We start from the raw sequence: 13,562 nt of genomic DNA, 5'->3' as shown, positions 1-13,562 counted from the left end.
GCTGCAAGGCCCAGGCACCGTGGAGAGTGTTTCCCTGAGCACTTGGCAGGTCTGGGTGTGTCCCGGGCTGCCTTAGACACCGGGGCACTTTGGGTGAGCTGAGGGCGGCCCCAGGGCCCGTGGCAGCGTGTCCAAGCAGCCCGTTGAGACACGGTGGAGCATGGTGACCGTGGAACCGAGTGGAACAGTGTGGAACAGGGTGTCCAAGCAGCCCGTTGAGAGACGGTGGAGCATGGTGACCGTGGAACCGAGTGGAACGAGTGGAACAGGGTGTCCAAGGGTCCTTAGCAACACGGTGGAGCATGGTGACCATGGAACCAAGTGGAACGGTGTGGAACAGGGTGTCCAAGCAGCCGTTTGTGATACACCGTTACATAGGTGCTGGCGGCGAGGCGGCCACGCCAGAGTGCTCGGCGCTCGCGACGGGACAGGACGCAGAGAGCGGAGCTCTGAGGGGACCCCACAGAGCCAGCGCCTTCGTGCCTGACCCGGAGCTTTTCCCAAGCACTACTCCTGCGGCTGGCCTTGCGGCCAGACTGTGACACCACTGACTCAGACCTTGCTGAGGGACCTGTCTCGAAGGTGCCCTTGAGGTCTGACAGCGCAATGGCAGGCAGAGTGTTCAGCCTGCTTAAGACCCTCCAGGGGAAAAAGAAGAAAGGCCCTGCAGCTGCCCCAGCACAGCAGCCTCCAGAGCCGGAGCAGTGGCAGCCACTGCAGGATGGTGAGTGGCAGAGTTGGGCCACAGGGCTGGTGCTCGGAGCCAGTTTGGCCCCATCCCATCCCATCCCATCCCATCCCATCCCATCCCATCCCATCCCATCCCATCCCATCCCCTCTGAACATGCCCACGCACAGGGGCTGGGGCTGCTCTCCCAGCAGCCGTGCTCTGTCCCCTGGCCATCTGGCTGTCCCTGGCCGGGCAGCGCAGGGCTGGGCTGTGTTCTCTGCCCTCTCCTGCGGCCACTCAGCTCTGGCTGCACTCGCTCTGTGGCAGATGCAGTAAAGGATGGGACACAGGAGCAGGATCCCGCCCGTGGCCGCTTCCGCAGAGCTGTGCAGGTACCTGTGGCCACCCCCACTTGGGCCGGGCCTGCTGTCCCTGCTCGGCCCAGCACTGCGCACGGAGCACAGCATGGAGCGTCCCTCCCTTACCGCCCTTCGTTCTGCTGCAGGTGCTGCGGAGGTTCCTGCGCACTCAGCGTAGGAACAGCACGGCCACAGCAGCCAAGGACTCAGCCCAGCCCGACTGCAGGCCCAGCGAGCTGCAGGCAGAGCCGGGTGCCAGCACAGAGTCCTCTGCAGGCGCAGCAGACTCTGCCATGGCAACGGCTGAGGGCAGCACCAAGGCTGGCACGGCCCGGGCTGAGAGCGTGGCCAGCACAGACACCCTCACATGGAGCAACTCCGACACAGATTCCATGGCCAGCCAGACTGACATTATTGCTCCCACTCAGAACCTTTCCCAGGTGGAGGGAGCTTTCTCTCCACATCAGGTAGGCACCCCAGCGCCAGGGCTGAAGATCTCCCAGGATCTTGTGGCCGTGCAAGCCACGTCCGCTGTGCCCCCTCAGCCTTTGAGGCCAGCACAATGCGGTGGGAGTGCAAGAGCTTCTTGGGGGAAAATGGGGACGTCGCTCTCATGGACAGCACTCCAAGTCCTTTTCGTGTCCCCCCCAGGTGCCAGCCATCGTGAGGGACATTCACCAAAGACTCACATACTGTGTCACCGTGGATGCTGGGCTGCAAAATGTCCTTGTGACACTGTCTGAAGAACACCCTTTTCAAGCGGTTCTGAGTCTCCTGTGCTGTGCCCCATCGTGTGACGGGTACGGGGCACAAATGCCTTGGCAGCTCAGGGCTCACCAGCCTGTAGGGCCATCGCCCTGTACAGCCTGAGCACTGGGGTCAGGCATAGAGCTCCGGGGCCCTCGGGCCCCCCTGTTTGCTGAGCCTGCTGCCATGCTCCCTCCCTGCCCCTCAGGGCACCGGGGCTCTGTCACCTGGCCCCACTCAGCTGCACGGGGCTGGTACTGATGCACAGCTCTGCTCCCACAGAGCTGCTGCCCTGATGTGGAGAACCATCGGCTCGTCGGGACAGGTGGTGCAGGAGGTACTTGCAGCACTGCTCTCTGTGATGGAGTCCAGCATGTTCTACTCCAGAGAGGACAACGAGGCCGTCTTTGCCCTGGCTGTGAGTTTCTGCCTCTGGCCTTTGCTCACCCTACATGTCCCCTCTCCAGCAGCTCTCCATGCTCTCCCCAGCGCCCTGCAGCTCCCAGCCTCGGGCGCTGGGCTGGAAGCTGGGCTATGGACAGGCTCAGGAGCAGCAGGCCGGGTGCTCCCCCTGTGTCTCCCCTGGGGCTCTGCCATACGGACACCTCGGCACTGAGCGCTGCCTTGGGGCGCTTTGTCTTTTGCAGGCAACTGTGGTGCTGTGGGTGACTGTCCACATGCCCGAATGGCACACAGCAATATTCCTTCATTCAGCCCGCCTGTTCGTGGCTCTGCTCTTCCAAATTTTCAGCAGCACAGAGCAGATGCCACAGGGCGTTGAGAATGTGTGGGCAGCGTGCCGGGAGGAGCACCACCTTCCCAGCAACCGCAGCAGGTGCCAGTCGCCCTGTCCTTCCACGCCCTTGTGGCCAGGGCCAGAGCTCCCAGCGTGACCTGGCCTTTGCTCTGCACACAGGTTTGCAGTGCAGACCATGAAGGCTCTGCTCTGCCGCCTGGGCCACGATGAAATGCTGGTGCCTCTGGAGCGGGTCTGGGACGCCTTGCTCTGTGCCGACACCAGGCACTTTGCATTGGGGCTGCTGGCCAGGTGAGACCCCCTTCTCCCCGCTTCCAGCATTGGTGCCCTGAGCCCAGAGTGCCCCACATAGTCCCCGTGGTTGTGGCCAGAGGGCCTTGGTACGCAGGGATGTCCGAGCAGACTGGAAAAGGCTGGGAGAGGAGGGGCCCAGGAGCAGCCGCCTCCCCAAGGGCCCACGTCCCCTCGCAGGGTGCTGGGCAAAGATCACACACCTCTGTGAGTCAGTCCTTGCAGAGCTTTGCCCGCCCGGCTCAGAACCTTGGTGCCTTTGTCCCCTTGCCAGGGAGATGCGCCATGGCTTGAGCCCCTTGTGTTCCTGCATCGCCACGCACCTGCTCAGCCTGCCCATCTGGGGGCAGCCTCGCTGGGATCTGCCGGCGCTGGCGTTCTTTGTGGAGGTGAGCCTGAGGGCCGGCAGCTTGGCCCTGCCCAGCGCCGCAGCCAGGGCAGCCACAGCCTGCGCCCCACACGGGGGCTGCTCCCTTCGCTGGGCCGCGCGGGCTCTTGGCCGGGCTCCTCCGGCCCCGAGCCGGTGCCCACGGAGCCCCGGCCCAGCCGGGCCTCGGGGCTGTGCGGGCCGGGGAGGCCAGGGCTGGGCACAGGGAGAAGGGCTCAGGGGCACAGCCCGCGCTGAGCCTTCTCTCCCGGCGCTCTCCGCAGCAGCTGCAGGACAACAACCAAGAGGAAGAAGAAGCAGTGTCCTTTGGCGAGCTCCACTTACCATTGAAGATGGGAGCAGCTGGAGAGCAGACCGGACCAGCTGGAGATCCAGGCACAGCTCTTGGTTATCACAGCTGAGCCTGTGGCAAGCTCCAGAGCTCCTGCCATCTCCCTCCCTCTTGGCAGTTCCCTCCTCCCTCTTGGCAGTTCCCTCTCTCCATTCCTCAGTCCCTGCCCATCCCCAGTTTTGCGTCTCTGCTCACCCCTTCGCTTCGCATTGCTTTAATAAAGTTTGGTTTGTTCACTTTACCCACATCTCTGTGGAGCCTGAGCGGCGCCAAACCTGAGCCAGGGACACCCAGGGCCCTGCTGCCGTTCTCTTCCACGCTGTGCTCTGTGCACAGACAGAGAGCAACAGGGGCAGCTCAGGATGCAAAGGTCCCTGTCCTGCAGGTCCCATTCACAACACTGTGGGCTTAAAGATCGTGCCGAGCACGCTGAAGGGGACAAGGAGCCTGGGTTTTGGAAGGACCAGCTTGAGTATGCTCTGAGCCCAGCCTTGAGGGATTCCTTGGTGCTTGCAATGCTGGAAGTTTTCACAGAGTTTCCTGAAAGCTGCTCCATCCCTACACAGGGACAGGAAGAGGGCAGAATCATCCAGGGGTTATCAAGGCCTGTTTTCCATGAGGGAAGGAGGGATGTTGGTGAGCACTGTTTGGACGTTTCCCTTTTCTCATTTGCATCACAGCCGGTACTGCGGGATGCTGAAGTCATCAGAATCACCAATCTGCACTTTAGGTGTGGTGGTGTGCATTAGGTGGCTGAGCTGGGAACGGTTTAAGCCTGGGACTTGGAGTGTCCAAATTGCTCTTGCATAAATGAAAAAACAGAAAATAATTTTCATGCTTTTATATACTGTAAAACCTCTTATAGCATTGACCTTCCTTAAATGAAAATTTCATCTCAACAGCTTGTAGTATTTCCAAATTGGAAGCAGACCTATTGAAAAATTAATATTAGAGCATTTCAACACCAGCCACAGCTCTGTTTAGCTCTAAATTATATGATTCTTGAATTAGCTACTGTCTGTTTTCAGGAGTTTTCCATTACAAAGGGTCAGGCACCAGAGGAAATAGTTTTCTAAACCAGAAAGGAATATTAAATGACACAGCTGATAAGTATGAACAGTGGTGGAAAAGATTTATTGAGTAATGTGTGAGGTTGATAAATGATAACATTTATTTGCAATTTGAGGATGTGACCCAAATGACACTCATTAGCTCAGCTTTTGTAGAACCGATTAGTTTTGTAAATGTATTATTTGTCTGGTGCTAGTGGAAGGAGAGTCTGTTTTAATTGATTGGAAATCTGTTTTATTTCAGTGGATATTATGTATTCTGTTTTTAATTGTATTCTGTTTTTTTCATTCTGAATGTCAGGGATATTACATTCTATTACTTGAGCAGTGGAGTGCTGGAAGGCTGCAGTGAGTGCATTAATCCATACACAGATGGCTTGTGATACAGCAAAATTTCTGTTAACCCACTGGGATTCTTAGGAGTGCACTGGGAGGGAAATGAGGATGCAGGTCTTCCTTCTGAGCAATATATGTTCAGCTTCCCAAAAGGGGTCATGGATTTCAAAGCATGATTCCAATTACATGGAGCTTTTTGCCTGTGTCCATCACCAGTACCACGTGAGGACACTGAGGAAATATCTGGTGCTCCCTTCCGGACCCAAACTGTGATGCGTAGGGGTTTGGAGAACCTGAGAATAAAGGTTTGTATTTTGGGCCTTGCTGCAAAACTCCAGTGAATGTTAAACAATTTTACATAGGTTTTCTGTCCTAGAAAGTGGAATAGAAACTGATGCCTTTGTTTTAGGAAAGTTCAAAAAGCCTAAAGAAAGTCAGATTTCTGGAGTTGTCTCTGTGTAACAGTCTGAATTAGGTGAGACCCTTGAAAGGTATTTTAAGGAGAAATACTGGCCTGTTGAAATCAGAAAAATGTTTGTTTCCACAAAGATATTGATGTGAAACTCTTCAGAGAGAAAGGCTTGCATGTTATTGAAGTATTTCATTCCAACCTTTTCTAAACCCACTTATGTTTTCTGAAGGCTGGAAATGAGTTTTGTTTTTCTATGTTTCTTTCCCTTACCACGGTGTAAATATAAGAAAATCAAAACTGAAATAAAAGCTGAGAAAAAAAAAGAAAAGTTTTGGTGAACTCATAAGAACTCCATGAGCCTCACAGCCTTTTTTGATGGGGAGTGAGATCTCAGCCCTTACCCATTTCAGGCAGCCACAAATGTCTCAGACCGGAAAAATTTGGATGAAACCAGAAACCCATTTCCTGCCTGGTTGTCACAAACCTTTAACATGGATAGTTGTCATTTAGTTTCACCTAATTCCTGCTTCTTTCATATAAGCTGTTATTTACTGGAGATAGGAGACAAAAATTAAAGCTGTCAAGAGGTTTCAATAGGTTTCAATAGGTTTCAATAGGTGTCTGTCAATAGGGTAGATGGTAATATTTCCTAAATCTAAAAAAAAAAAAAAAAAAAGCCCCAACAAAAAGTTGGTATTTTTTTCCTGGTGCCCAGGTTTTCTAGGACACCACAAACTAATTTTAGAGTGAGGAAAGTCTGCAAACGCACATGGAGCAAGAAATAAGTGATTAGAGTCAATGGCTCCTGAGAACTTCTGGGGAAAGGTGAAAATGCAGTGCTGGCTGGCTGTTGTTCCAGAACAAGCACATCCTTCCTTAAAAGAGACACATTTCCCTCATGAGAAGAATTTTCCCTTCCAAGGAAGTATTTGAATAATTTTCCTGGGCAGAGGTGACGTTTTCTGTTTGGAGGTGTAGGAAGCACACTCATGTCCTCATGCTGCCATTTCTTTGTCTTCCAAGAGCATTCCTCACCACGGAATTGTGCAGACAAGAGGCTTTAGGATTCTATTGTTTGAGCCTTACAGAGCACTCCTGGGATCAAGGACCTTCCCTTGTACATCCCTGTTTCCTGAATGGAGTATCAGTGTGCTGGTTCCTTCAGGGAAGGCATTTTTCATCCCGAACAGAACCTCCACCTAAAAAGTATTTCCTGACATATTTCATTGCTCAAACAGTGCTTTCTACCAAAAATGGTTCAGCTATGATAAATTATTCTCCACTGGTGGCAATTCATCAAAGGAATTCCCGAGTGTGGTGGGTTCCAGCCCATTTGTTTGTTTGTGCAGTCAGATCTCGGGGCTGGGTGACGGCAATCGTTCTGCTCCAGGCAGGACAGCACAACTCCTGCTGTGACCAAAGGAGCCTGGGCATGCACGAGACACCTGCATCCTTCTCTTGTGCAACAAATACAGCAGCAGCCTGCTTCTGCACAGAAATACCTTCCTAAAACTCCCTTGTAACTTTCTTTGGCTGTTTGTTTCAAAATCAGTTTCAGAGCCATCGGCTGAGATATAAACCTTTTTCAATCTCTTCGTATTCTCACACTATTCTTAGAGTTATTTTAGATCTTGTTTTCCTGAGTGTGTCTTCTATTTCCTTCAAAAAAACCCCCATCTTTCTTCATGCAGTTGTGAGCTACTGCATGGAGCTCATGGACAGACCAGTGCTGCAACAGGCAGCTCAGCAGAGCCCTGTGGGCTTTCCACACTTACTGATATAAATCCTGGCACCAGGGTTTGTGCCAAAGCTCTGCTCAAGTAAAGCATGACAGGACAAAACATCATAATCTCGGGAAACCTGGCCAGTGCTGCCATCTCCAGGGTGGGCTGCCTAAACTGCATCTCTTGTTTTTGCTCCTGAAGCAGAGAGGCTGTGAGTCCATCTCTGCCCTGGCAACTTTCATCAGTATGGGAGATCTGTGTGAAAAGCACAGCATAACATGATACTTAAATGTGGTTTTAATAATCAGTGTAGAAATGTGTTTAATCTGGATTTAAATTTCCTGGAACATTTTTTTTAAATTTTTTGTCTGCTATTTTAACCAAAGACATCATGCAGACAAATCTTTGGAAGAGAAAATGAGAGGATGAGAACATAAACCTGCTCACAAGTACAGAGCTGCTACTTGCACCTCCATAATGACATTTTCCCTTTTGTTGTTCACACATTATCATGTGCAGTGCAAAATAAATATGTATGGTAGAGCTGTTAATGAATATCACTTGGATCCAGTTTCAGGAATAGATCTCAGGCATGCTTTGGAAGAAGTATAGCTCTGTGCTCATATGATCAGCCAGACTTAAGCAAATCATGCCTATCATGGCATTTCTTTTTCCTGACATTATAATTTTAATTTAGTCCTAGTCTGATAATATTAAAAACAAAATTTTTTTGTACTGCTTTATCTGTTACATGGTCCTTTTCTGCTGAGAAACTTTCCCATTTTTATGGAAACACCTGAGTAGGACATGCAGCAGCCAAGCAAAGCAGCTGCAGTTCATGCACAGAATTGCAGCTGGAAACAAATATTTAAAAGTGATGCACAGTGCATGTCTAAGAGCTAGTCTTGCAGGAAAGGATGGCAATACAGGTCTCAGCCCACCATCCTTCTTGCACTTGTGTGACCTTGTCCCTTATGCTCCCTGTCCTGGCTGCTGAGCATCAGCTCCAGCACTCTTTTATGTGTCTGATCACATCTACCTCCAAATTCAACATCAAAATGCTCTTATTTACACAGAAATGGTAAATACCAACCCACAATTATTTTTTTACTTCCTTGTAAGCAGAACAAATTATTGTCTTTCCTTGGTACAAACCATGCTGGCCCCATGAGATTGAAGACAGTCCTAAAAAATAAATCCAGCATTTCCTCTGGATTTTCAGCTTACTCTTGCCAAATAACTCAGGGACATAAGAATTAATATTGCTAAACACTGAGGAAGGACAGAGTCATTTCATTGCTAGCCCACAGACAGAACTAGAACTTGCTATAATTATTTAATGCTGCAGCACAATCTATGGGTTCAGTGTTTCACAGTTTCCTCTCATTAATAAGTCCAGAAGAAAAAATTCGCCTTATAAGAGAGCACTATGCACATAGCAGAGCAGAACTTGAGCTGTTTTGCTGAGAATTTACTCAATTTTCTACCCAACTCTGTGACTTGTGTGGTTTATAATACAGGAACAAGAAAGTCTTGAGCCTTTATCCTTCTTTCCAAGCCAAGGACTGAATGCTGGTAAGAAAAACTCATGGATCGGCCAGAAAATAGTAGTCACCTTTTAGGGTTTTTTTTTGGGTTTTTTTTGTTTGGTTTTTTTTTTTTTACTAGTGCTACCAAATGGCAGCTTCTGCAACACTCAGCAGTGTCATGGAGGCAGTTCTTTCTAAGAAAGAAAGAAAGAAAAGAAAGAAAGAAAGAAAGAAAGAAAGAAAGAAAGAAAGAAAGAAAGAAAGAAAGAAAGAAAGAAAGAAAGAAAGAAAGAAAGAAAGAAAGAAAGAAAGAAAGAAAGAAAGAGAAAAGAAAGAAAAGGAAGAAAGAAAGAAAGAAAAGAAAGAGAGAAAGAGAGAAAGAGAGAGAAAGAAAAAGAGAAAGAGAGAGAAAGAAAGAAAAGAAAATGAAAAGAAAGAGAGGGAGAGAACAAGAGAAAGAGAGAGAGAAAGAAATAAGAAAGAAAGAAAAGGAAGGAAGAAAGAAAGAAAGAAAGAAAGAAAGAAAGAGAGAGAGAGAGAAAGAGAGAAAGAGAGAAAGAAAGAAAAGAAAAGGAAAGGAAAAGAAAGAAAGAGAGAGAGAGAACGAGAGAAAGAGAGAGAGAAAGAAATAAGAAAGAAAGAAAAGGAAGAAAGAAAGAAAGAAAGAAAAAGAGAAAGAGAGAGAGAGAGAAAGAAAGAGAGAAAGAGAAAGAAAGAAAGAAAAGAAAGAAAGAGAGAGAGAGAACGAGAGAAAGAGAGAGAGAAAGAAATAAGAAAGAAAGAAAAGGAAGAAAGAAAGAAAGAAAGAAAGAAAGAAAGAAAGAAAGAAAGAAAGAAAGAAAGAAAGAAAGAAAGAAAGAAAGAAAGAAAGAAAGAAAGAAAGAAAGACTGTACCAGAGTTGGACCCACCAAATTTTAAAATCATGTACCAACTCAAAATATTGAGAAGCCACCCAGAGCTTTGATACTTCAGTCAGTTTTTAGAGTAGTGTGGTAAAGGTAAGGAGTTAAATTTATGCCATGGATGAGAAAGGGACTCAAGAAGTGTAGCATATTTAGCCTGAAAGAAAAAGCACACAGGATGATGATCATGATCTCATTACAGTGTCTAAATATATAAAAAGATTATAGAAGAATCTGGTCATGACCTACCTGGCTGGACTTTGTGAAAATTAAGGGAAGATATATTGGCCATGACGGACAATGAAATCTGCACAGAAATGAAATGGGTAAAGTTTTAATAATAAAGCCTTTTGAGCTTGTCGGGAGCACAAAGTCTGGAAATAGAAAATCCATATGAGAGACTTTTATAGGTAGCCCAAGCTGAGGTGTAAAGAATAGAGCTACATATGAATAGAGATACATATGAACATTGTATTCTTATTATCTTTTTCCAAGTTTTTTAATATTCCAAATACTGCAAAAATTATCAAGACAGTCAAGAGGAACATTTTTGCAGAAGCTGTGTACATAGTTGACATAGTAGAGGATCATGGTTTAAAACACACAATCCATAGAATAGGGGAAAAGAAAGTAGGTTGGGAAGGAACTTGCCAAAGCCAGCAACTTGACTCAGGGCTGTGTTTATCTGGTTCACAACCCTGCTAAAGAGTCCCTGCTCCAGGGACTATAACTATACAGATATGTATAGTTTTAAAATTCTTTCCTAATTTACATCTGACAGAAAATATGAAAAAGGCTGCCCATGGGTGTTTTAGTAAATGAACTTCTGTTAAAAAAAAATAAAGAAAGAAAGACAAAAAAGAAACATCACTCCCCAAGCTTTTTAGCTAGTGAGAAAACTAAATATCCATAAATATAATGCTCTTTGCAGAATTGAATAACTGGGACAGACAGCCCCAAACCCTCAAAATTAGGAAATTAAGACCAATGAGAAAATTCATTCATGCAGAGCTTTTTAGCTTTTTACTCAGGATAGAAAATACTGAGTAAGTTATCAAGAAAGGTCATAAAAGGCAACGACATAAATGAATTTAAGAGACAGCTAGACATTTTTATGGAGAGAAGGGATTGAAGAATTCAGAGCCAGTGACAAATCAGAGAGATGAGGTTGAGATAAAATTAACGAGGACAGGCTTGCTTGTGGCCAAAGGCATTTTACTGTCCAGCAATACCTTATGTCCTCTGTCATCACATCCTAATCTAACACTGACATCTGAAGATAGCATGAAATCTTTTACACCTCTTAGTATATTAAAAAGGAAAAAAGGCTTTCAGTGTTTCCCCCCACAGGGAAAAACATAAAGTTGTTTTTTTTCACTTTTCAACACTCGCACGTCATTGCCAGGGCTGCTGAAAGGACTCAGTCTCTGACAGCACAGCGTGGCCTGATTGCCAGCTCACACTGTGCTCCCTTGGCTGCTTTGAAAGCCTTCACAGAGGTGTTTCAATCATATCTCCTTCTGTTTGTAAGCAAAATTCCAATTATTTTTCTGTTGCTTTTTGAAGTCACAGAGAACAAGTGTGGACTGACACGGAGGTGTCCTGAGTCTCCAGTGCTGGGCTAGCTCCTGCTGCAGTGGCATCACCTCTGCTTGCTGGGGGGTGGGCATCCCCTCACAGGGCAGGGGCAGACTTTGCCACTGCCTCCAGAGGTGGCCATGACCTTTTCAGTCCCCAGACTCCAAGGGCTTGGTGCACAACTACAACCTTGAACAGAGGGAAGAGCAGCTCACGCTGTTAATTTATGTGGAATTGGAAGAGAGAGCTGTGTGCCAGTCAGGAAACCGTGTGTATCCCACACTGTTTAGGAGTTAATGCTTGTGAAGGGAAGATGGAAGGAAATGGGCCTTGACGTTTTGGAGGATGTAGTTTTACATTAGTTCAGGATTAAAAGTATAGAGGGCAAGTAGAAGGCATGGACAAGGACATCTGGGATAACAGGGCAGCTTCACAGACTGACATGAGAGCTTCTCCAGGCAGCAGACAAAGCTCAGGTAGCTCTTTCTCAGGTAACCCTTCTGAGAGAGTGCTGGGCACCTCTGGGGCTCCAGATCTGCCTGGCAGCACACACCATTCCCTGGGTTCAGGAGAGCTTCCCATGACAGGGAGGCCAAGCAGCAAATCATGTGTATTCCACTCTCAAAAATTCATGCAGGTCTCATGTCACTGTGCTTTGAGGGAAATCAATGTCTGAGTTTTCACTTCTTCCCTGTGAGTATGGGGAGGTCCCAGCACAGGGTGCCCAGGGAAGCTGTGGCTGTTCCTGGATCCCTGAGGTGTCCAAGGCCAGGCTGGATGGGACTTGAGCAGCCTGGGACAGTGGAAGGTGTCCTGCCCATGGCAAAGATTGGCTTTAAGGTTCCTTTCCACCCAAACCATTCTATATCTGACCCTGAACGTGAGCCCAGACTCTGGGGCAATGTCAGGCTTGGTAAGCCTTCCAAAGTACATATTCTAAAGAAAATACCCACCTACAGAACATTTGTGCCATGCTGACAAGGGCAGAGATGCCCCCTTATTAACAGAATATTTTTCTTTCATGTTGATAGCTTCACATTACTAATATGTATTAAATTCACACAAAAGCATCTGTAGTTTTTTATTTGGAATCTTTTCCATGGATCTCTATAAATATACAGCCCCCAGGCCCCTTTTCAGAGAAGCTGAAGCACATCCCTGTTCCTGTAGGGTTTACTGGAACCAACTGCTCAATCTAAACTGCACTAATGAAGGTGAAACACAAATGATGCTAACTTGAAAAGAAAAAAAAAAAAAAGGCTGATGTTATTAGACTTTCATTGAGCACAACAGCAAGACTAGAACATATTTTCCTTCCTTTTTAGCTACTTCTGCCCTAATCTGAATACCAAGATCTTAAATCCATGGGGAGCCCAGCAGGCAGCCCACCTTTACAGAGAACTTTACCCTTAAAAATAGAATGTGAACAGCTCTCATGGGCCATCAGGGGATGGGCAGCCCTACCGACTCAGTGTGTTTAGCAATGGGGAACAGGAGGAGGCGGAAGTTCTTGGATTTATTTTTGTTTTAAACGTCCCCTCTGCCTCACAAGGAGCTGTATTGATGGACTCTAAAAGAAAGCTGAGGTCAACTCTTTGTCTTGATGAGTTAGTGGAGAAATATTTAACTGAGACCTTATGAAAACTACTTAGCTGTAATAATAACATCAAATTGCTGCTGAATGTGTTTCAGGAACTGTCACTAACCCCATAGCTATACAGCCTAATTCTATTTGTTTAAATAAAGATCTCCCGAGGTCACATTATTCTAGTATAAATTTGAAAGGCTTGGCTGCTGAAAACAGAAAGCTGGAGACAGAAAGCAGGGTTTGGATGACATCCAAGCTTTATCATATCCATTCTTTGGTGTGGGCATGTGGGGACAGAGATCTCACTAGGACTTTATGAGCTCCCCAAGCAACAACACCAGGCAATTCCTTTTTGCCATTCTGGGATGCAGCTGCAATATGAAATCAGCAGTTCTATCTTATCACAGGGGTCCTGGCAGGAAATATTTATGATGGCTATGGGGAAACTGTCCATTTCTCTGTTCTTTAATGTTGATCACAGTATCCCTCAGCAGTGAAGACAAGCTGCTACCCAAAGATAGGATGGGGGGGCTGCTAGTGCAAATGATGCTTAAGACTGAACTCATTAAAAGGGACAGAATAGACTATTTTTACTTAGAAGAGACCTTCAATGATAATGTAATCCAGCTGAAAGAAAAAACAAAACCCAAGCCCTAATTTCTTCAAAAAGTGGGTTTCAGTTATATGCATTCTGGCCTTTCTCCTAAGTGTCTGGGATCCAAAACTGTTCAGTGAGGAGACACCCCCAATGATTAAGGTCTTTAACATCTACTTAAAAGAAGTGTAAGATATTAAAGAGGAAAGTCCTTTTCATGCTGTCCCCACTGCAGCACAGGTTTCTCACCTGGGGCTTGGTAGACATGTCATCATCTGTTTTAT

At 47.1% G+C, this 13,562-nt stretch overlaps 1 protein-coding gene across 1 annotated transcript; it reads left to right on the top strand.

The window, feature by feature from the left end:
- Nucleotides 1–328: 328 nt before the first annotated feature.
- On the top strand, nucleotides 329–3,789 carry LOC130255511 (uncharacterized). Its single transcript, XM_056496316.1, has 9 exons — nucleotides 329–724; nucleotides 998–1,062; nucleotides 1,176–1,496; nucleotides 1,681–1,829; nucleotides 2,059–2,194; nucleotides 2,424–2,611; nucleotides 2,693–2,824; nucleotides 3,099–3,213; nucleotides 3,476–3,789. The coding sequence occupies exons 1-9, from the start codon at nucleotides 607–609 to the stop codon at nucleotides 3,611–3,613; spliced, it is 1,362 nt and encodes a 453-aa protein (XP_056352291.1). The 5' UTR covers nucleotides 329–606; the 3' UTR covers nucleotides 3,614–3,789.
- The last annotated feature ends 9,773 nt before the right edge of the window (nucleotides 3,790–13,562 follow it).

Source organism: Oenanthe melanoleuca, chromosome 7, assembly GCF_029582105.1.
Source record: "Oenanthe melanoleuca isolate GR-GAL-2019-014 chromosome 7, OMel1.0, whole genome shotgun sequence".
NCBI classification, from domain to species: domain Eukaryota; kingdom Metazoa; phylum Chordata; class Aves; order Passeriformes; family Muscicapidae; genus Oenanthe; species Oenanthe melanoleuca.
This window is presented reverse-complemented; position numbering and strand designations above follow the sequence as displayed.